The sequence below is a fragment of the Fundulus heteroclitus genome, chromosome 5 (genome assembly GCF_011125445.2).
Source record: "Fundulus heteroclitus isolate FHET01 chromosome 5, MU-UCD_Fhet_4.1, whole genome shotgun sequence".
NCBI classification, from domain to species: domain Eukaryota; kingdom Metazoa; phylum Chordata; class Actinopteri; order Cyprinodontiformes; family Fundulidae; genus Fundulus; species Fundulus heteroclitus.
Genome location: NC_046365.1, coordinates 844,809 through 867,431, shown reverse-complemented (window position 1 = coordinate 867,431; position 22,623 = coordinate 844,809). Strand labels below are relative to the sequence as shown.

Below are 22,623 nucleotides of genomic sequence, written 5' to 3'. Positions count from 1 at the left end.
AAAACCAATTGAATCTAGGATAGTTTTAAAGGCTACACTAAGGTTATCACATTCTGTGTCAACATGGATGTTAAAATCACCCACTATAATAGCCTTATCAGTATTTAACACCAAATCAGATAAGAAATCTGACAACTCATCCAAAAACTGAGTGTAAGGGCCTGGTGGACGATACAAAACAACAAACAGAAGAGGTTTTATTGCTTTGCAGCTTGGATGAGGGAAACTGAGGGTTAAATGTTCAAAAGAACTGTAGTTATTAATTGGCCTGGGACTAATTAATAAATCAGACTGAAAGATAGTTGCCACTCCTCCTCCTCTTCCCACAGATCTGGGAATGTGGAAATTTGAATAATTGGAGGGAGTTGACTCATTTATACTAACGTAGTCCTCTTGTAGCCAGGTTTCTGTGAGACAAAACAAATCAATCTGTTTATCAGAAATCAATTCGTTAACTAACAAAGTCTTTGGAGGGAGAGACCTTATATTTAATAGACCACATTTAATTGTTTTATTTTTAGGTTCAAGGTGAACCGTATTGATTTTTATTAGGTTTTTATGATTTGTTCCTTTTAGATAAGTTTTTGATCTGTTAAGTTTTGGCCGTGGGAAAGACACCGTCTCAATAGGATAATGGATGGGTAACAGTACAGAAGCTGCAGAGAGGTGTGTTAAACTACGGCTCTGCTTCCTGGTCTGGACCCTGGGTTGTCAGCATTTAGGAGGACTAATAAATCCGGCCAGATTTCTAGAAAGAAGAGCTGCACCATCCAAAGTAGGATGGATGCCGTCTCTCCGGATCAGACCAGGTTTTCCCCAGAAAGTTCTCCAGTTATCAATGTAGCCCACGTCGTTTTCAGGACACCACCTAGACAACCAGCGGTTGAATGATGACATGCGGCTAAACATGTCATCACTGGTCAAATCAGGCAGGGGACCAGAGAAAATTACGGAGTCCGACATTGCTTTAGCAAACTCACACACCGAAGCAACACCAACTTTAGTGACCTCCGATCGGGGTGATCGGGTGTCATTACCGCCAGCGTGAATAACAATCTTACTGTATTTACGCTTATCCTTAGCCAGCAGTTTTAGGTAAGATTCTATGTCGCCCGTTCTGGCCCCTGGCAGGCATTTAACTATGGTCCCTGGTGTCTCTAGTGCCACGTTTCTGACTATTGAGCTCCCAATAACCAGGATCGGCTTCTCAGCGGGTGTGTCGCTGAGTGGGGAAAATTTGTTTGAAACGCAGACGGGTTGGTGGTGAACTGGGGGCTGAAATCTAGAGCTATGCTTCCTACGAACTGTCACCCAGCCGGCCTGCTTACCCGGCTGCTCGGGTGCTTCTGGAGGACCACTAAGTGAACTAACGCTAGGTCTATGTGGCTCCGCGCTAGCAGAGGGGCGGCTATCAGCTGGTCTTTCCAAAGCACGGAGCCGGGACTCTAATTCTGACACCCTCGCCTCCAAAGCTACAAAAACACTACATTTATTACAAGTACCATTATCACTAAAGGAGGCAGAGGAATAGCTAAACATCTGACACAGAGAGCAGGAGATAAGGGGAGACTTAGTCAGAGACGGAGAAGCTGAAGTAATAGTAGGAGAGGAAGCCATTGTGGAGCTAAAGCTAGGCTAGGCTAAAGCTAGGCTAGCGCCCTTCTACCACGCCAAGAGAGCAAACCGTGAAACACGAGGAGTTCCCAAGCGTGATGTGCAGCAACAGAAAATGTTTTAAAAGTGCTTATGTGTTAGAAACAGATGTTACAGCAAAGAGATTAAAGATAAAAGCGAGAGAATCTGGAGCAACAAACCGTTGCTCACGCAGTGAAAACAGGAAGTGATACAATACGCCTTACCGCAAACAGGAAGTGACGTCAGTAGCTCAGACCTTGTATCAATAAAATTCTTCTAATTGCCTTTTCTTTCTGTGTGAGTTTTTCAGATTGAAATGCAGCTTAAGAGAAAATTCAGACTGAAGAAACTCTATTGCCTACCTCCATCAATCAGGGACTCATCCGCCTCCAACGCAAGCCAATCAGCTTTGAACTGCTCCTCCTCAAAGCCAATCAGCATCCTGGGTTCATCTTAAAAAAAGAACTCCACATCCTCATCTCGACCTTCTCCTCAGCGAGCAAACTCTTAAAATATTATATCAATAAAATTCTTCTAATTGCCTTTTCTTTCTGTGTGAGTTTTTCAGATTGAAATACTGATTATTAGCACTGACCAATGAATATCAAATACTGCAAAATGGCTGTTTTAACAGATTTGTGCGATCCAAATGTTACTTGTTTTGAGATTTTTTATAAAGTTTACTAATTTCATGGTTTTAAATTACCTCATCTGTTTGTTTTGTGATGAACTGTTTGTTTTACTATGAACTCACTATTGAATGTGGAATACTGTTCTTTGTACGTACGTGCATGAGGTTGCTGATTACTTGCAGATAAACTTAACTTAAAGTTTATTTTATCACTTTTGGGCACGCTTGTTTTATGATTAATTAATGACTGTTGCCATGAGAAGAAGCACTGAGTCATTATTTAACTTTATTCAGTGGTGAGACATGAATTTTGGAGTTAACTGATTTTGTGAAAAAAAATGTTGGAGATATCTGGTTTTGCCAAAAAAAAAACTAAAATGTAAGTGAGGGGGGGGTCCTTTATTTTGTTATGTCACTCTTAGTTGATCAAATTCACCAACCTTTAGTTTGACTGGTATCACCTTAATGTTTTTTTGAAAATTTATAAAAATGGAGTTACATGTTTTTGCAAATTATCTCTTCAAATATATGTTACAAAAGGAAACTGTAACCATTATAAGCTTATCAAAAGTCTAAAACTGATCAATTCTTTGTGTTTTTAAGGATCAAGACCCAGGACAGTTCATCCAGCGTGTCCTGGGTCTTCCACCGGGAGGAGACCCAAGGGAAGACCCAGGACACGCTGGAGGGACTATGTTTCTCGGCTAGTCTGGGAACGCCTTGGAGTTCCCAGGCTAGAGGAGTTGGCCCAAGTGGCTGGGTAAAGGGAAGTCTAGGCCTCCCTACTGAAGCTGCTACCCCCGCGACCCGACTCATTTCTGTGCAGTGACACCATTGATCCCAAGAGCCAGCTTCTCTGGCACAACGGATCGGCGCTGTACCGATCCGTTGTGGTGAAGAGAGAGCTGAGCCAAAAGGCGAAGCTCTCGATTTACCGGTCGATCTACGTTCCTACCCTCATCTATGGTCACGAGCTTTGGGTCGTGACCAAAAGAACGAGATCCCGGATACAATCATGACTAACACTGGCTACAACAAATTAGAACAATTCTCACAGTCTAACTCCCTTCAGTAGGAGATCAAATCAAGGTTTTGTCACACCATGTATTTATAAGAATATATGAAATATTACTTGGCCTGCCAAAGCTCCAGGGGCCCCAAAGTGCCTGGGTCCTGGGCTGGTGTACCACTAATCTGCTGCCTACGCCAGGGCTTGTAGACAGAGCATCTGTAGAGCAAACTATAAAAATAAAGTAATGCTTTTGATCATATCTGCGACACTTTAAAATAACCAACTTCTTGGTTATTTGGATGTTTAGAATTTGGTTACATGAATGTCAAAAGTCTCCAAAGGATTCTTTCTTATAACTGGATAAAATGTCACAAAGATGAATAAAACCTCCAAGCCTCATAGAAACCTTCCTCAGGGTGTCAAAGAGTGAAGTACCAAGACACCTGTGGTGAATATACATCAACAAAGCCGCAGGAGAAGAGGCCTAATTGTAGCGAAAGCCCAAATAACCAGTGTAGTGCAAACCAATGCATTTCAGGATTCTTTGCTAAGAAAGAGTTTGCCAGTAATCATTTTATCAATGGCAAAATTTGATTTGTCAATTGTAGTGCAAAAATACAGTTACTAAACAGATTGGTGGAGCAGTAATATGCAATAACAATAACACTCTTATTTTTATTGTAGAAACTGCTCTAAAACAAATATTATTTTGTAAAAGATTGTTGTACTGGCACCTGAGAAAACAATAGTAAAGCAGCCACTCCTTATCAGATGCTGTTACCAGAGCACTAAACTATATATGGTGCAAAGAGATTGAGAAAGTGTTTGAGATTCAGCCCTGGAGAATTGTTCGATTGACTGGTGATATTCATTTTTTAGGCTGTAAAGATGAGGCCAAGGATTGATCTAATCGTCTGTCTTGGTTTGTGTAAAACCAGGAAAAGAAGTCATGTTTTCTTGCTTCTTCACCGTTCCCATCCTGGAAGATTTTGATTGATCTGGAGGGCTGTCATAGAGGAAGCTCAGTGTGCGGATATGAATGAGAAGCACCTCGTCATGGCCTGTCAATCACAACCACCACGCTCACATGGAAACCCACACTGAACACCTTACACAATTCATAGACTTATCTTTTCCCTACGGGAGAATACCCAGCAGAATATTTAGTTGCCCCGCATTACCAGCCACCCACAGATGCACTTCTTTGCACAGACAAACACACAGAGAGGAGTTCAGTAATCTTGTCTCTTTTCCCCCACCCTTCTCAGTCTCTCTTTCATTTTGTAAATCTTTGAAGTTCTTGACAGGAGCACACATCACTTTCTTACCTCCCTTTTCTGATTTCATCACATCCCTCTGATAGGCCTTTGGAAAACATGACGGCACACTGATGTAAGATGTCTTCCAGATTGCAAAACAACCTTGAAAAAGCAATAATCACATTTTAAATTAAATTAAACCCCAAAAAGGTAGAGGTTTGACAAACCAGAGTAGACAGTGGAATGAACACAAAAATGTTAGATTTAATGATATTCTAAAATATCGATTGTCAGGAGAATATTCTCAATGAATTGTAGTTTACTGGCTTGTTTGGAATGCAGAGTTCAGCGTATAAAAAATGTGGAGTCGTTTGAGACCAGTATCCTCTAAAGACCATAACAGCAGAGAAAATCATGTTAAAGTCCGGCATGAAATATTATTTTGATGTTTGGAGAAAAGAAAATAACTGCAACACTGACCAACAAACTTGTACTTGTTTCAAGCCAAGTGTTAATTGGGAAAAAGAATATAAATGGTTTAGATAGGTAGATGTCAGAAAGGAAAGCATGGAAAATAAATGGAGAATCAAAGTGGAAAAACTGAGTGGAGCAGCGTCTCTGTCTGCACAGCTCTTGGAGGAGAATAGAGAAGTGCTGAAAGGTAAATTGTTTCCAGGATTATGGTAACAAGAGGTGGAATAGTATTGTTTTTTCTCTGCGTGGCTTCAGAAGTGCAACAATTAAAAGCCTGAGAAAAGGCATCACAGAAGAAACTTTACATGAACTTTACATGAACAATATGATCAAATGATGTTTTCAAAACATCAAAGTTTTGAAAACATAATTTGAGAACAGCCTGTGAAAATAATTCAGGCCTCCATTCCATTATGCCATTTCTGAAATTCTTTAGCTAAGATCGACGGGAAAACAACTGATTATCAAATAAGGGGAAAAATCATCTCTTTTGCTGAAGTGAGAAATGTTTTCTGAATTATAAGCAATATCAAAAGAGTTTTCTTGACAACTAGATATATTTTTTGTTGCTTTTTAAGGTCATAAGGTAATGGTGTAGTTACCAGAGACATTGAGTTGGACTGAAACTCCATCCGTGCCCAAATCTCACCATCAATTTCTTTATAAATACGTTTCAAGTGTAACAACAATGTAGCCTAATGCTTCCAGATATGTTTTTTCCCATCTGTTACGGCTAAGCACTCTTAATTACCTAAAAGAACCAACACAGAAACCAGTTAGACTTTTTTGCAAAGAAGGGAATAGAGACAAAACTGAGCGAATTAAACACTGTGAGTTTCTGTGCTTGTCTTCACCGGCATTTTCCTTCTTTCAGCCTTTACACAGGGAGGGGTACAAGATTACACACCATTGTGGTTTTCAGTTTTACTGCACCCATACAGCTGAGTGGGTCAGATATTCTTTATCTAGCAAAGCAGCCCACCCAGTGGTTTTCCACTGCCCACAAGAAGTACATAAGAATTCACACTTACAAGACAACTCTTAAATAGATTAATGCTTGTAACTTAATAAAAATAAAATGATTACATTTATATTTTCTAACACCATCCTTGGATTTGAATTATTCCAAATAAATCTCAATATTCTCTTCCTGCTCTGAGCGAAGGCGGACACTTTTTTGCACCTCTCCTCCCTGGACCTCTCTTGCTTGCCTCTCTGTTTACATGGTGTGTAACTCTCACTTAGCCTTTTTCTGCAAATCATCCGAATCAAAAATTGTGGATCTGATCAGCTGGTTGCGCAACGAAATTAATCAAGTTTTGTCAATGAGAAGATCAGGCGCGTGTCATAGTTTGAGTTCCTGCCTTAGTTTAGTTTCTGTTTTTGGGTTCTTTTCTACTTTAGCTTGTGTCCTGTTTTAGTCTTGGTTCCATCTTAGGTTGGGCCTTGTCATTTATTGTGTGTTCTAGATTGGTTCTTGAGCTGTTTTTTAGTTTAACCTGTTTTCACATGTCAGTAGTTCAGTTCCACCTTCAGCCACTTCCCTGATCAGCTCCTCCTAGTCTAATCAGTTTGATTCCATTCACCTGCTCACTCCCCTACTTATGCCTGCCTCTGTTCCTTGCACTCTGCCCGATCATTGTGTTTGTGTTTTTTTCCTGCCTGGGGTAAGTCTGATCCTGTTTTGCCTGTACCCAACCTGATTCTGTTAGTTTTTACCTGGATTATTTGACCTGTTCTGCTGTTTTTGTTAATAGACCAGCCTGACTTCTGACCAGTTTATTTTAGGTTGTTGGCTGTGGACTGTTTAAGTTTTTTGGACACTGCCTCCTTGCTTTTTGGCTTGGTGCCCTCTTTTGGTTTTTGCTTTGTTAATAAATCACCTTTTTATTACAACCTTTTGCTTGTCTGGCTGAATTCAGGGTCCTCTGTTTCTGATTCATGACAGCGCGGGGGAGCTGAGTTGCCCAGCGGGGACACATGCTGCCGGATACAGCATGGATTCGTGGGGAGCTTGGAAGTAAATGTGTCTGTCTATTTTGTCCATAGAGGATGTGGAAGATGCTTTCATAATTGGATTTATGAAAACAGAATTTCTGCTTATTGGAGCTGGCGGTTACCTGATATATCAAGAAATGCGGAAGATCTCGATGTCAGTCATGGTAAGGACGCCGGGAGTTTGTGAGGGGTTGAACGGGGCCGTAATCACCCAGCCTCAGATGCTTAGTGAACAACACCGCAAGCTGGATGCCATACTTGCACAGTATCACAAGCCAGCTAGGGTTGATAAATACACCCCCCTGTGCCTCACCGCATTAGCTGTGTCTGATGTTTTTCCCCCCTGGGACAGGAACCTAGGTTGGATGTGTGCGTAAGCTCTGCTCACTTGGAGTACTGGACCTGGATGCCCCTGCCCCGCCCAGAAAACCTCCAACGTGAAATATGTCTGCTTATGATGTTGTCTGTTGTGTTTTTTGTGTGAAGGTATTTTTTTTTTTTTCTTGCATTGATCGAATTGTCAGAGAGACAGCGCAACTAATGCACTCTTTTTTCCGTGGGTGGGTTTGCGTGCGTGTGTGTGAAGGTGAGGTGGGATCTGTGTCTGATTACAGTAGGATGATTAAAAAGAAGTCAAATTTTTGTAATAAGCCTGTCGACGCTGTGGTTCAGGGTGGTCAGGCTGGCATTGGCGGTGGAATAAACAGTGTTGGTAAAGACGTACAAACAAATCGAAAGGTCAAGCAGCTTAGAGGTCATATGATTCCGTGTCGCTTATTTACAACTCAAAAATCCCACAAGTGCAAGTGCTGTCAAAAAGTGCATTGAGGTTAAGCAATCAAGGTGTTACCTATTAGCAGAACAGAACAGCAGGTGATACTACATGCTCAACTCCAACTTTTATTCAATTCAATCCTCGCAAACTCATTATCTCCCCTCTGAATGAACAAGTCGGCTTTTTAAAGGGGTGACACCCAAGGATCTTTGCTCCTGCTAGGGTGACGATGTTAAACAGCAGACTTAGCTTTGTATTTCGTGTGTTGTTTATCCGGATTCAGTCAGGTCCTCTGTTGAAGCCGGCAGACGACATTAGCAGACCTTGGATCAAGCATGGCTGGTCCAGGCACCTTCCCTCAGCTGCTGGCTTGTGTGTCGGTCAGGGCCGACCAGGCCCTCATCGTCCATGCCTTCTTTGTCTGCTCTGAGAGAGCTGCTGTAGAGCTGAAGAGGTCTGTAGAAGTGAAGAGCTGAAGAGAGAGAGTCTGTGTCTGTGGGAGGAAGGTTTTATAGTAGCAGGACCCCTGTTGAGAGGAAGGGCCGTCCAAGCTGTGAGGGTCTCATTTTGCAGCCAGAGTGGAATTCCTTTGTGACCCCTTCCATACTACATGTTCAGAATTCGATCTGAGATCAATTACTCATCATGGCGTAATTATAGCATAACAGCAGGCAGCGCTGGTCAGGCCTCTGCCTGCTGCCTTTTTTTCCCCCTCTCCCTTTCTCCCACAGGTGGCTGTAGTTTAACAGGGAGCGTGGCGCACAGCTGCGGCTCGTTCAGCGGCGTGATGACAGAAGTACTTTAGCAGAGGGCTGACAGCTGGAAAACAGCAGAGTATTAACCTTGTGTGGTACACCTCAGTTGGCCACTGTGTCCTGACAGCTATCTCGATTCTTGCGTAATCCTTGTCTCCTGACTCTCTCAGGTTGCCTCACACTTTGGATCCCGCTCCAAGCGCTCTCTCGTGCTCTGACGTCCCAATGCCTACTGGCTTTCATCGCTCTGGATCCCATTCCAGGCGCTCCCTTGTGCTAAAGTTCCACTCCGAGGCTTCCATGATGTTACCAAGCCAGCTGAGGACCCCACCGTATCTCTTGGATTCCTCCAGTTGTCAGTCGCTCCTCGCTGTCATGCCGTTTGGACTCTACCCACCCTCCACCTGTCAGTTCCCCTGTTTTCCTCATTCCCCCAGGCCAGGGTCCGCTCAACGCACATGGTAAGACCACAACCAGCCGATCACCTGTTTTTATTCTGTCCCGCACTAACTCTTTAATTTCTTACGCATATAGTGCGTCTGACCCAGCCTTCCATGGCTCCGGTGCCTCCTGTGCTCTAACTCCAGCCCTGTTGCGGTCATACCACTCAGAAACCTGAATAAATCCCTTGAAACCGTTCTCCTGAGTGTGTGCTCTGCATGTGGGTCAAACATTTGAAAACCATGACAGAAGAACACTCTGGCCACACAGACCCACTCAGGAGGGTGCTTCATTATTAAAAGTTCCAGCACTACCCTGTTCCAACACAGGAACCTTTTGGGGTCCCACATTACGAGTTTACTGAAACGGTTCCTTTGTGTTTTGTTCACATATTCATGTGATGGGTCATCTTGTTTTGTGTGTGATCACACAGATAAAACGTTATCTGTGATGATCAAAAGGGTGGAATGTTAAAGGAGTATTATTCTGAAGTCACTATGGCCTCAAGCCACTCGAACATGTGAGCACGGGCCTGCTGATTGCCAAGGCCAAATGCTGCGTAGCTACTGTTTGGGATGATGACAGTCTAGGATAGACTGTCTTTGTTTTGTCTTATGCCAAGAACACTGTGTATTAGGGAGAGCCGTAAGTGAGGAGGGGCAGAGACAAGGCAGACACAGACTGCAAGCGGGACTGTGGAGTGCGATTACTTTCCATCTATGTGATCTCTGCTCTGTTTCTCAGTAAAAGCGCTGGAACTACATTACCACTGTCTCCTTATTCAGTAAGTCTGGGAAGTCAGTTATTATTGTTTGGAATTCCATCCACAGATAGCATGGTGTTTTTCTGCTTAGCAAAGCAGACAATTTTTTGTGGTGTGGAGTTTTGGAACTTCATTATTAGCAATTGATCACTCTTTATTAAGACATGCTCATGTAAACAGACAGCATAGGGAATCACAGATCACCAGTGGTATATGCAGCATGGTGTGAAACCCTGTCCTTAGTCATCCCAAATTGGAGAACATTAGGCTAAAAAGGATTGTTGTCTTCAGTTATTTCTTATAATAGACCTTTTTCACACTTCCGGGTTTTAAAGCAGATGTGGGGTTTGACAACTTCCGGTGGCTATAGCGTTAGCATAAAAGTCTAAGAAAATGGCTCAGTCTCGGCGCAGTTGTTTTTGTTCTGTACCTGGTTGTTCACGTGGGGCAAGAAAACAGCCATATCTGTCCTATCATGCATTCCCGACGGACCCAGACCAACGGAGGGAGTGGATCCACGCGATCCGAAGAGATAAAGGTCCCAACTTTTGCATAAAGACAGGGAGCACTTTTGTATGTAGCCGACACTTCACACTGGAGGATTTTGTTAGCGAATCCCCCACCAGCCGCCTTAAAAGTGGAGCTGTTCCTTCCCTTTTCACCTGGAATAACTTTACTGCACCAGCAACAAGAGAGTCTGCTTTCGAGAGGGCTAAGAAACGCCAGTTTGTCCTCTCTCAGAAAGCTAGCCAGGCTGAAAATGCTACTGTAGACCATGATTATGTGGCACATCCACCCGCAGGAAAACATCAAATTAAGATACTATGTTGTATACATTTGGCATGTAAGATAATTTCAGTCAAATATAACTATTGCTATAATTTTATTATGTTTACATAATGAAATAATTGCTAATTGATTATGTGGTAGTTATGTATTTTGTGCTAAATAACTACCACAAAAATGTGGTAGTTATGTAGCATTTTTTGTGTAGATTATGTATACATACATGCTCCAACTCACATGTATTGATCTTCACATAAGTAATGTTAAATTTATATAATTAAAACTTCTCGCCAACCGCATTTTTTTATTTTATTTTATGGTTTTAAAGCTGCACTTGATGAAGCTCTGGATTACATCAAGGAGTTGGAGGCCAGACTTCAAAAAGTGGATTTGTCTACCACACTTTTTAGCCGCTACTGTGCCTCTGATGACCATATCCGATTCTACACCAAATTTCCATCTGATTGTGTGTTCCGGATCTTCTGGGAGTCCATTGCACCCTCTGCATCACGCCTGGTGTACTGGACCAGAGTACAGAAGCTTGGAGAGGAAGCCTGTGCTGAAGCCAGCCCTGCCCGCTGCATGCCTCTGATCGATGAGTTCCTGATGTACTCATTCAGGGTAGCAGTGGGCATGAAGGAGCAGCTCATTGCTGACATGTTTCAAGTCAGCATAGCTACTGTCAGCCGAGTGACCATCACTTGGGCCAACTACCTCTTCACTGTGTTCTCTTCCATCAACCTGTGGATTAGTCGTGAGAAGGTAAAAGCCAGTATGCCTCAGATTTCTGAAGTTCTCTCCAAATGTCCGTGTCATCTTGGACTGCACAGAAGTTGCTCTGGAGACACCATCATCCCTCACCTTACAGTCTGAAACGTTCTCAGCCTACAAGAACCACACCGAAAGGGCTGATTGGAGTTGCTCCCTGTGGGTTGGTGACATTTATTTCAGCATTGTACACAGGCTGCATCTCAGACAAAGAAATAACAAAGGTCAGTGGAATCCTTCCTCTGCTTGAGCTGGGAGATGAAGTCATGGCAGATAAAGGATTCCTCATTGAAGACCTCCTTCAAGAAGTTGGAGCCAAACTCATCCTTCCACCATTCAGACATCCTGGCCAGTTCAGCAAGAAAGAGACAGAGGAGACCCAGACCATTGCTCGCCTGCGGATCATTGTAGAGCGAGCAATCGCTAGAGTAAAGTGCTACCACATCTGGAATTCTCCGGTGCCTCTCACTTTAATAGGAACTGTCAATCAAATCTGGCACAACTGTTGTGTTTTGGGTAATTATCAAGGCACATTTTGTGTTGCTGACTAAATTATTTCTGTATGTTAATTGTTGTAGTGCTATGTAAAAAGTTATTTAAATGACAAGACTAAAAAAAGATATTCAATAAAACACACTTGAGCAGCATACTGTACTTTTTTTGGTATTTTCTTGTTTAAGTGGAATTGCAAGGAAAACAAATCAAGTACAATTTACAATATCTAAAAACAAAAAACCCTTAACTATTTCATATCTTATAATTGTACACCATACTGATTTAAATTATCCTGCAAATTAATATTTATCAAATCTAAACAATAGTTGCAAATACTTAAGACAACCTTAAGAAGAAGCAACTTTAAAACAAAGGTTACAAGACAACTGCAGTTAAAACAATTTTTTTTTAATTATGCAACTGCCTTTTAAAGGAATTTGCACATCTGTTGATGTGTCATTAATACCATATATTTACAGTGATTCACACACCCTGAGATTAAGTATTTGAAATGCAAAGGAACAAAAGGGTCAATTACACATTTTATAATTCTTGTTGCATTGTCATGAACACATCAATGAAGGTGTTGAAGTAAAATAAGTCTAGTTTAGATTTCATTTGATCAATGAAAGACTCATCACGCCACACCCGCTCAACAGTTATTGTTGTTAGCGTGTCCGTGACAAAGTCGCACCATTCTAATCCGGTGACTGCCAGCTGACCCTGTACCTGCCAGTAATATGCATGTGAACGCCTCAAGATAGCATGGCCATCTTGAACCTTGAGGTGAGCAACCTGACACACATCATTCTTTGTGCTGCTTTTTACCTCAACCAGTCCAAACGGGGGTGATTCTGACGGATCATACACCTTGCCATCTGGAGTTGCATCAATATATGAGGTGTCAGGGCGAACAATGAATCCCACAGGGAGCACATTGACCTTCAACATCTCAGCATAGTTTGCCAGCACCTCAGACTCCATCTGCAAACCACGCTTCATGGCTGCAGTTTGTCTAGTTGACCCCCTGATCATCCGAGATGCCAGTGCCGTGGCAGCAGACTCCTCCTCTGCACTTCCTCTGCAAGCATCACGGAAACGGCTAGCAGTAAGTCTTGGCTGTCGAAGATGTACCCATGCAGGACATTTGGACTGCTCTCTTGTTCTGGCCTCTATTTCATAAGACATTTCCAGGGACACTTGCAGAGACTGAAGATGTATAAGTTGACCGAGTGTGGGCACAAAACACATATTCGGAAATCTATGCAGCATCAAAGGAAGAGAAGGGAAGTCTGGAGCCATGTGGTGCAGAATAATACTACCAGAGGACTTCTCAGGTGGGCACTGATAAGACATAGGTGAGCCCTGTGGCACAGGCCCAAATTTGGATGGAACCAGCTCCAAATTAGAAAGACCATCTAGGACAACAGCGATAAGTGGTGGGGACTCCAGCTGCCGTAGTATTTCTCCTGATGCCAGAATGTCGGGATCTGGAAGCGGTCCTGCAAACATCAGAAACAAAATAATAATAATCATACTAACTTTTGACAAAGGAAACATAGGTACAAAAAACTAAACCAAAAGTTGTACCTGTGTAAGCTCTGTAAAGTCTGGAGTGCAGATATCTTTTCCCCATAGTTTTGGGCTTCCGCACCACCATGTCGCTGACAGGTTCAGGATGTATCCCCTTACAAGAAATAGAGAACAAGATATGTCAAATTAAAGAAGAAATAAAGGGATGGGTGAGCAATTTGTTATGACATAATGGGACTGATTTGGCAGTTTAGACTTTTACCCAACTTGCAAATAAAACTAAATGATTGCAGTTGGGCCAGTATTTTTTTCACTACCTAAAAAAAAATTTCCAAAAAATTATGATAAATTATATTTGACACAATATTAATAGTACAACAAATTTTATATAGTACTTATAAAATACATATACATATATATCTATATATATCTATATATATATATATATATATATATATATATATATATATATATATATATATATATAAATAAATCAATATATTTAATTTAGTTTATGTAATATATTTAGCATATTGTAGGATATGACGTACCATAGGACAATGTGTTCCACTCTTTTTTCTTTTACCTGTGTTCTTGGTCTGTGCCATCTTTGTAACTCACTAGTGCAGGCCAGTGCAGCAGGAACATTTGGCAGCTGGAGTTGGGAGTAGTGTGCAGTCTGGTAAAGAAGTGCAACTACATGATTGCAAAAACATTTACCAGCTGCACAGCTACAGGAATAATCCAACAATTCTGCCTTTTCTTTTCCAACACCCAGTGATATCTAAAACAGAGAAGTGTTTTAGCAACAAATTTGTACATCAATACATTTAGCATGTTTAGCTTTTGTCAGGATTTTGTTTACCGATGAACTTCAGGACACACACACGGGACTAAAAGTTTGAGAGTCTTTATTGCAAGGTTGATGGGTGGAGGTCTGATGAGGAGCTGGTTGCACCGAAACTGAGTGAAGGTGATGGCAGGAGCTGACGGCCCGGAGACAGAGAGTCCACACTTGCTAGGTGCTGCTCGGCTAGCAGGCCTCATAGCACTCAGGTTAGCAGTTCATTTGGAGACACCAGGGCACAGAGCTGAGCTTCACCAGGGCGGCTAGTCAGGTTAGCAGAACTTGAGAGACACCAGGACAAAGAGCTGAGCTTCACCAGGGCGGCTAGTCAGGTTAGCAGAACTTGAGAGACACCAGGGCACAGAGCTGAGCTTCACCAGGGCGGCTAGTCAGGTTAGCAGAACTTGAGAGACACCAGGGCACAGAGCAGAACCTCTCCAGGAACAAACAGTGAACAAACAGTCTTTAGAGTGACTGACAGGACTAACCTTAACAAAAGGAGCAAAACAAAGCTTCCAAGGCAAACCGGGAACTGGCATGGAGAGGTGTGGGATGATGACGGCCCAGTGCTGAACTGAAGACAGAGGGAGGTTTAAATAGAGAACTAACAGGTGAAACCAGGGTTTGACTAATTAACCAGCAAATGATAACAGGTGTGACTGACTGCTGAGGAGGTGAGGTGAAAAATTGACAGAAAATAACTGATGACTGAAAACAAATAAAATTAAACCTAACTCAAAAAAGATGAAAAAATGAAAATAACAGAAAAACAAAGCCCAACCCAAACTCAACCATGACACTACCCCCCCCTCAAGGCCGGTCTCCGGACGGCCTAACATACCAAAAAACAAAACAAACTACAAGGTGACCGAAACAGGGTGGGAGGAGGGTGGTACGGATGGCGGGCTAGGGTCAGACCAAACAGATCAAAGCAGGGTGGGTGGAGGGTGGTACGGATGGCGGGCTAGGGTCAAACCAAACAGATCAAAGCAGGGTGGGTGGAGGGTGGTACGGATGGTGGGCCAAAAACAAAAAACTACCCACTCAGGGCGATCTGAAACAAGGAAAAACAAAAGCGGACTAAAGGGGTTACTAACAGCCCCTGGTAGGCCAACAAAGGGCATCTAACCGACGCTGACAGGCGAACATCGCCACAAGGCAAAAACGGGCAGAACAGGCGAACATCGCCACAAGGCAGAACAGGCGAACAACGCCAGAGGGAAGAACAGGCGTACGACAACGCCAGAGGGAAGAACAGGCGTACGACAACGCCAGAGGGAAGAACGGGCGTACGACAACGCCAGAGGGAAGAACGGGCGTACGACAGCGCCAGAGGGAAGAACGGGCGCACGACAGCGCCAGAGGGAAGAACGGGCGCACGACAGCGCCAGAGGGAAGAACGGGCGCACGACAGCGCCAGAGGGAAGAACGGGCGCACGACAGCGCCAGAGGGAAGGAACGGACGCACGACAGCGCCAAAGGGAAGGAACGGGCGCACGACAGCGCCAAAGGGAAGGAACGGGCGTACTTAACGCCAAAGGGAAGGAACGGGCGTACTTAACGCCAAAGGGAAGGAACGGGCGTACTTAACGCCAAAGGGAAGGAACGGGCGCACAACAGCGCCAAAGGGAAGGAACGGGCGCACAACAACGCCAAAGAGAAACCCGCCGGGGCGTGAGGTAAACGCCGGGGCTTGGGGAAGAGAACGTCGGAATGTGAGGGAAGCAGGAACATCTAAAACGCCTAGGAACAAGAACGGAGGACGTACTTACACGCCGGGGAACCGAGAACGTCCTAACACGCCGGGGAACCAAGAGTCAGAGGACGTCCTAACACACCGGGGAACCAAGAGTCAGAGGGCGTCCTAACACGCCGGGGAACCAAGAGTCAGAGGGCGTCCAAATACGCCGGGGAACCGAGAACAAAGGGCGTCCAAACACGCCGGGGAACCGAGAACAAAGGGCGTCCTAACACGCCGAGGATCCAAGGGGTCTAAATTTGAGAAGGCCGAGGAACAAGAAGGCCAAAAACTTAACTAAGCCAAACCGAAGGAGCGTGAAACAGCTCATATCAGGGGTCAGAAGCCTAAGCAAGCGCTAGGAACTAAGGAGCACTGGGAGAGCGCAGGACAAAATAAAGAATTTAAACTAAGAATTAAAAAATAAAGGCAAGACTAGAACAGGGATAGCACCACAAAAGAAAAAACTAAAGCTAACCCTTGAATCAAAACAAAAAACACTAAGCAGAAAACTAAAACGATACCAGAAAATTAAAACTAAACAGAGAAACTAGGACCCGAACTGGTAAACTACTGTAAAAACTAGATAGCTAAAGTAACACAAAACTGAAGCTGAAAAACTAAGGTAAAAAAACAATACTTAAGCAAAATTAGGAGACTAAGGCTAAACTAGAAATTAAGGCAAAACAAGAAAACTAGAACATGAATAAGTAAACTAGCGAGAAAACCAGAGAACTAAGGCTGCAAGTGAGGAAATAAAGCAAAGCTTGGAAACTAAGGCAAAATCTAGAATCCTAAACGGAGCAGGACAAACAAAAGCAAAAACAGAGACTAAGAATTCTGAGGAAACAAGAACCCCTAAATAACTCTAAAACCCCAAAAATCCTAAGTAAATCAAAAACTGAAATCGAGCCCAAAAAATAACAGAAGGCACTGGCCTTAAGGGCTCAGGCAAGAACGGCTGCTAAGCAAAAAAGAAAAAGTCTTCGTGGAGGTCGTCCTGGACGAGGCAGGCGGCGGAGCAGCATCGCCCGACTAAACCCTCGAGGAGGGCGGCCCCGACGAGGCAAAGTCAAGCGGCCCGGAGACCGCAGTCGGCGGCTCCGGCCGAACAGGAAAGTCAGAGACGGGCGCCGTGGTGGACGGCCCCGACGAGGCAGGGTCGAGCGGCTCGAAGTCCGCAGTCTGCGGCTCCGGCCAAACAGAGAAATCAGAGGTGGGCGCCGTGGTGGACGGCCCCGACGAGGCAAAGTCAAATGGCTCGAAGTCCGCAGTCTGCGGCTCCGGCCAAACAGAGAAGTCAGAGGCGGGCGCCGTGGTGGACGGCCCCGACGAGGCAGAGTCGAGCGGCTCGGAGTCCGCAATCTGCGGCTCTGGCCGAACAGATCAGTTGGAGGCGGTGCCAAGCTACAGGTCTCGGTGGAAACCGAGGCCAGAGGCGGGTCCTCCTGGACTTCCTCACGAGGCTTGGGTGGAGGCAGGTCCTCCTGGACCTCCTCACGGGACTTGGGCGGAGGCAGGTCCTCCTGGACCTCCTCACGGGACTTGGGCGGAGGCAGGTCCTCCTGGACCTCCTCACGGGACTTGGGCGGAGGCAGGTCCTCCTGGACCTCCTCACGGGACTTGGACAGAGGCAAAGCGGCTCCCTCGGAGACCTCGGGCTGAGGCAAAGCGGCTCCCTCGGAGGCCTCGGGCTGAGGCAAAGCGGCTCCCTCGGAGGCCTCGGGCTGAGGCAAAGCGGCTCCCTCGGAGGCCTCGGGCTGAGGCAAAGCGGCTCCCTCGGAGGCCTCGGGCTGAGGCAAAACAACTCCCTCGTCGGCCGACGGGTCTGTTTTAGGCGGCACGGAGCTTTCGGCGGCAAGCAGAGCGGAGCTTTCGGGCGGAGACTGAACCAACTCTTCGGTTACTTCGGGCTGTGACGGGCAACAGGCTTTGGCGGGCAGCGGCGCCGGGCAACAGGCTTCGGCGGGCAGCGGCGCCGGGCTACAGGCTTCGGAGAGCGGCGCCGGGCTACAGGCTTCGGAGAGCGGCGCCGGGCTACAGGCTTCGGAGAGCGCCGAGGTTGGAGGCGGATCCTCCTCTTGAACCTTGACGGACCCTCCGTGCCGGTGGTTCTGCTGTCTTCGCCGGGAGGGGACAGATGAGGAATCCGAGGCAATCTCGGGGGTGGCAGCTGGCCAGCAGGGCAGAAGGTCGTCTCGGTCTCCGTAGTAGAACTCCCACAGCTGGCTCTCCTTGATGCGTGGGGGTCTGCTAGGTGGAACGATGTGCTTTACTCGAGGGGCCAGCTGTGAGTCATGGAGATGATGACCGAGACGACGAGAGGCTGAGCGGCTTCCTTTCCCGGGCTCTGAAGTAGCCGTTACCACACCCACTTGGACCACCAGGGGAGTAGAGTTGGCCCGGATCGGTGGCGCAGGGTTCCGGGCAGAAGCCATCCTGGCGTACCTTTCCCTCATCTGACGTTGGCACATCTCTAAATATGCGATGATTTCCGGGTCGTCAACTCCTGCAGGTAAGTCCCGCATGGCGCCTGAGTTCACCTTGTGACTGGGCCGTACTGTCAGGATTTTGTTTACCGATGAACTTCAGGACACACACACGGGACTAAAAGTTTGAGAGTCTTTATTGCAAGGTTGATGGGTGGAGGTCTGATGAGGAGCTGGTTGCACCGAAACTGAGTGAAGGTGATGGCAGGAGCTGACGGCCCGGAGACAGAGAGTCCACACTTGCTAGGTGCTGCTCGGCTAGCAGGCCTCATAGCACTCAGGTTAGCAGTTCATTTGGAGACACCAGGGCACAGAGCTGAGCTTCACCAGGGCGGCTAGTCAGGTTAGCAGAACTTGAGAGACACCAGGACAAAGAGCTGAGCTTCACCAGGGCGGCTAGTCAGGTTAGCAGAACTTGAGAGACACCAGGGCACAGAGCTGAGCTTCACCAGGGCGGCTAGTCAGGTTAGCAGAACTTGAGAGACACCAGGGCACAGAGCAGAACCTCTCCAGGAACAAACAGTGAACAAACAGTCTTTAGAGTGACTGACAGGACTAACCTTAACAAAAGGAGCAAAACAAAGCTTCCAAGGCAAACCGGGAACTGGCATGGAGAGGTGTGGGATGATGACGGCCCAGTGCTGAACTGAAGACAGAGGGAGGTTTAAATAGAGAACTAACAGGTGAAACCAGGGTTTGACTAATTAACCAGCAAATGATAACAGGTGTGACTGACTGCTGAGGAGGTGAGGTGAAAAATTGACAGAAAATAACTGATGACTGAAAACAAATAAAATTAAACCTAACTCAAAAAAGATGAAAAAATGAAAATAACAGAAAAACAAAGCCCAACCCAAACTCAACCATGACAGCTTTAAATACGTAATATATTCTAGTTTGAAGGTAAGGTTCAACAACAGCAGAAAGAATACACAGATTATGTTGCAACCGCAACAGAAACATAAAACAAATAGTAACAACTGAACAGGAAAATGTTAGAATAAGCCCTAAGTAGTCCAGTAGTCGTACGTGAAAGTTCTTCAGCCGTCAAACATGAACAGGAACTCGAACCAACGAACAAGAGCCAACCGGCTTTCTGACTGTTTCAAACCTGCAGCTTGTGCGGTTCCTCATTTTTCTTCATGGATCTGAAGCATCTAGCTCTGACAACTACCTGTCCCTCGACAATATTTGACACTACAGGCATGCAGAAGTAAAGCATAGTTTCAACATCAAGCATCATCTAGAATCTCAGAACTAACATAACATTCTAGCATGCTGTTTTTCACAAACTGTAGTGGCAAACAAATTTCAGAATGTCAAAATATAACTGAAAAGTTTAAACTATGTCCGTCTCCAATATTCCACATAATTTAGATACTAAGTTAGGCTTCATTACGATGTTTGTGTAGCTCATATCTTGCAGCTAGCGGTTAGCTCGCTAAGCTACGTCTTTTCTTACCTTGATAGCTGTGGATATATTCTTCGTGGAAGAACTTGTATCCTTTCACAGATTTGTTGGTGGGGGAATTCGCCGCAGCGATTTCCTGCGCATCCGCGAAAGAAAGTGTTGGCAAACTAAGTAAGGATGACGAAAAGCACTGGAGGAGAGACATTTTTCAGAGTAAAACAGGAAGTGCTCCAGCCCTTTCAGACGCAGCTTCCGGTTGTCGTGAAAAAGGTCTATTAGGCTGAATGTAAGCAACTGTAAACAAATTTACAAAATAAAATGGCCATTAGCTTGGTCAGCTAAAAGCACATACATCACCCCATTTTCCTGCTGGTTTCACCTTTTCCATGCTACCTTCAAATTTAATGTTTGGTTGGAGGAGAACAGAACAGACAGATGCAAGTATGCCTGCAGCATGTTTATCGGAGTAAAATTGATTTGCGGGGCACCTCTGAAGTACACCCAGATCAGTCCTGAAAGTGGAGTTGTGCTGCTCTGGGATCAGAAGTGACTGACAATGCTTGGTTTTTGTGTATTGGCAAAATCTCAAAACTCAGCAACATTTTATCATATTTCCAAATAAGCAAGAAAAAAATACCAATATTTGGTGGATGCTGATAAAAAGAAATCACATACCCCAAAATGTAGCTATGCACTAGCAAAGAAGGTATTTACAACTTGCTAAGTAACCTTCCAAATATTGTAGGCATACAAATTTTGCTTACCCAGTTAAAATGCAAAAAATGTGTTTTTAGAATACATATCTTAGTTCAAATAATTTTTTAGATATACTGTATATTTCATTGTGGAGGCATCACTTCCTGTTTGCCACGGTGTGCATCGCTTTTATCTTTAATCTCTTTGCTGTAAAATCTGTTTCTAACACATAAGCACTTGTTTTTAAAACATTCCCTGTTGCTGCACATCGTACTTGGGAACTCTTATTTCACACAGTTTGCTTTTTTGGCGTGGTAAGAGGGCGCTAGCCTAGCTTTGGCCTAGCCTAGCTTTAGCTCCATAATGGCTTCCCCCCTTACTCTGTCCTCCGCTTCTCTGTCTCTGTCCATGTCTCCCCCTATCTCCTGCTCTCTGTGTCAGATGTTTAGTTATTCCTCTGCCTCCTTTAGTGATAATGGTACATGTAATTAATGTAGTGTTTTTGTAGCTTTGGAGGCGAGGATGTCAGAATTGGAGACCCATAGGAGCCACATAGAGTAACTTCACGTAGCGGTCCTCCAGCAGCAGCATCCGAGCAGCCGGGTAACCAGGCCAGCAGTTTCAGGTAGGATTCGATGTTGCCCGTTCTGGCCCCTGGCAGGCATTTGACTATGGTCGACATGGGCTACATTGATAACTGGTGAACTTTCTGGGGAAAACCTGGTCTGATCCGGAGAGACGGCATCCATCCCACTTTGGATGGTGCAGCTCTTCTTTCTAGGAATCTGGACAGATTTATTAGTTCTCCTAAATACTGACAACCCATGGTCCAGACCAGGAAGCCGAGCCGTAGTTTAACACACCTCTCTGCAGCTTTTGTACTGTTACCCACCCATTACCCTATTAAGACGGTGTCTTTCCCACAGCCAAAACTGAATAGATCAAAAACTAATTTAAAAGGAATAAATCATAAAAATCTAATAAAAATCAATACGGCTCACCTTGAACCAAAAAACAAAACAATTAAACGTGGTCTATTAATTATAAGGTTTCTCCCTCCAAAGACTTTGTTAGTTAATGAATTGATTTCCGATAATCGGATTGATTCATTTTGTCTCACAGAAACCTTGCTACAAGAGGACTACGTTAGTATAAATGAGTCAACTCCCTCCAATTATTCAAATTTCCACATTCCCAGATCTGTGGGAAGAGGAGGAGGAGTGGCAACCATCTTTCAGTCTGATTTATTAATTAGTCCCAGGCCAATTAATGACTACAGTTCTTTTGAACATTTAACTCTCAGTTTCCCTCATCCAAATTGCAAAGCAATAAAACCTCTTCTGTTTGTTGTTTTGTATCGTCCACCAGGCCCTTACACTGAATTTTTGGATCAGTTGTCAGACTTCTTAACTGATTTGGTGATAAACACTGACAAGGTAATTATAGTGGGGGATTCAACGCTCAAGTTGACACTGAATGTGATAACCTTAGTGTAGCCTTTAAAAAGGTGCTCAAAAGGTGCATAAACCAACGCACTCTTGGCTCCATACTTTAGACCTTGTGCTGACATATGGCATTGATTGTGAAGAATTAACAGTATTTCCTACAACCCTGTCGTATGTGATAATTTTTTAATAACATTTGAGTTTAATCTAACTGAGTTCTCCGCCCCCAAAAGAGGGTTCCATTATAGTAGATCTTTATCGAACAATGCTGCATCAAACTTTAAATAGTCTGTCACCCTTGTAATATCTTCAGTATTGCAGAATTACCCTGCAGATAGCAGCAATGTTGTTTCTTCCCATTCATAAATAGATGTCTTTGTTAATGGTGTGACTTCGTCATTGCGTTCTGCATTACACAATGTAGCTCCCTTGAAAAAGAAGGTGATTATTCACAGGAAGCTGGCTCCCTGGTTTAATTCAGAGCTGTGTTCCTTGAAGCACAATGTTAGGAAATTGGAGAAAAAAATGGCACTCTACACACCAAGAGGAATCCCACCTAATCTGGAAAGACAGTCTATTGTTTTATAAAAAAGACCCTTCGCAGAGTTAGAGCAGCATATTTTCATCATTAATTGAGGAGAATAAAAATAATCCTAGATTTCTTTTCAGTAC

General features: G+C 44.4%; 2 protein-coding genes and 1 long non-coding RNA gene across 3 annotated transcripts in view; 1 reads left to right on the top strand and 2 right to left on the bottom strand.

Annotated features, from left to right (window-relative positions):
* The window catches only part of LOC118563078, a 77,975-nt gene that overhangs the window by 47,396 nt on the left and 7,956 nt on the right, over positions 1-22,623 (bottom strand). Inside the window, exon 2 of the mRNA XM_036136707.1 lies at positions 4,607-4,699. Coding sequence (XP_035992600.1) covers positions 4,607-4,625 — 19 coding nt within the window. The 5' untranslated portion in view covers positions 4,626-4,699. The remainder of the gene's footprint in view (positions 1-4,606; positions 4,700-22,623) is intronic.
* On the top strand, positions 6,891-9,232 carry LOC110368049. Its single transcript, XR_002427884.2, has 3 exons — positions 6,891-7,173; positions 8,710-9,000; positions 9,074-9,232. It is a non-coding gene; the product is annotated as an uncharacterized LOC110368049 (long non-coding RNA).
* Positions 11,960-20,053, bottom strand: LOC118563079. The gene is made up of 4 exons (XM_036136708.1): positions 19,862-20,053; positions 13,912-14,109; positions 13,383-13,479; positions 11,960-13,294 (listed from the first exon to the last, which is right to left on the bottom strand). Exons 3-4 carry the CDS (start codon positions 13,450-13,452, stop codon positions 12,336-12,338), a joined length of 1,029 nt encoding a protein of 342 aa, XP_035992601.1. The 5' UTR covers positions 13,453-13,479; positions 13,912-14,109; positions 19,862-20,053; the 3' UTR covers positions 11,960-12,335.

What these genes read in the sequence shown, in the direction of transcription:
- LOC118563079 (XM_036136708.1), bottom strand. Translation starts at nt 13,452, where the DNA reads ATGGTGGTGCGGAAGCCCAAAACTATGGGGAAAAGATATCTGCACTCC. An exon ending in ACTTTACAGAGCTTACACAG is followed by an intron (nt 13,295 to 13,382) that starts GTACAACTTTTG and finishes TGATGTTTGCAG; the next exon opens with GACCGCTTCCAGATCCCGAC.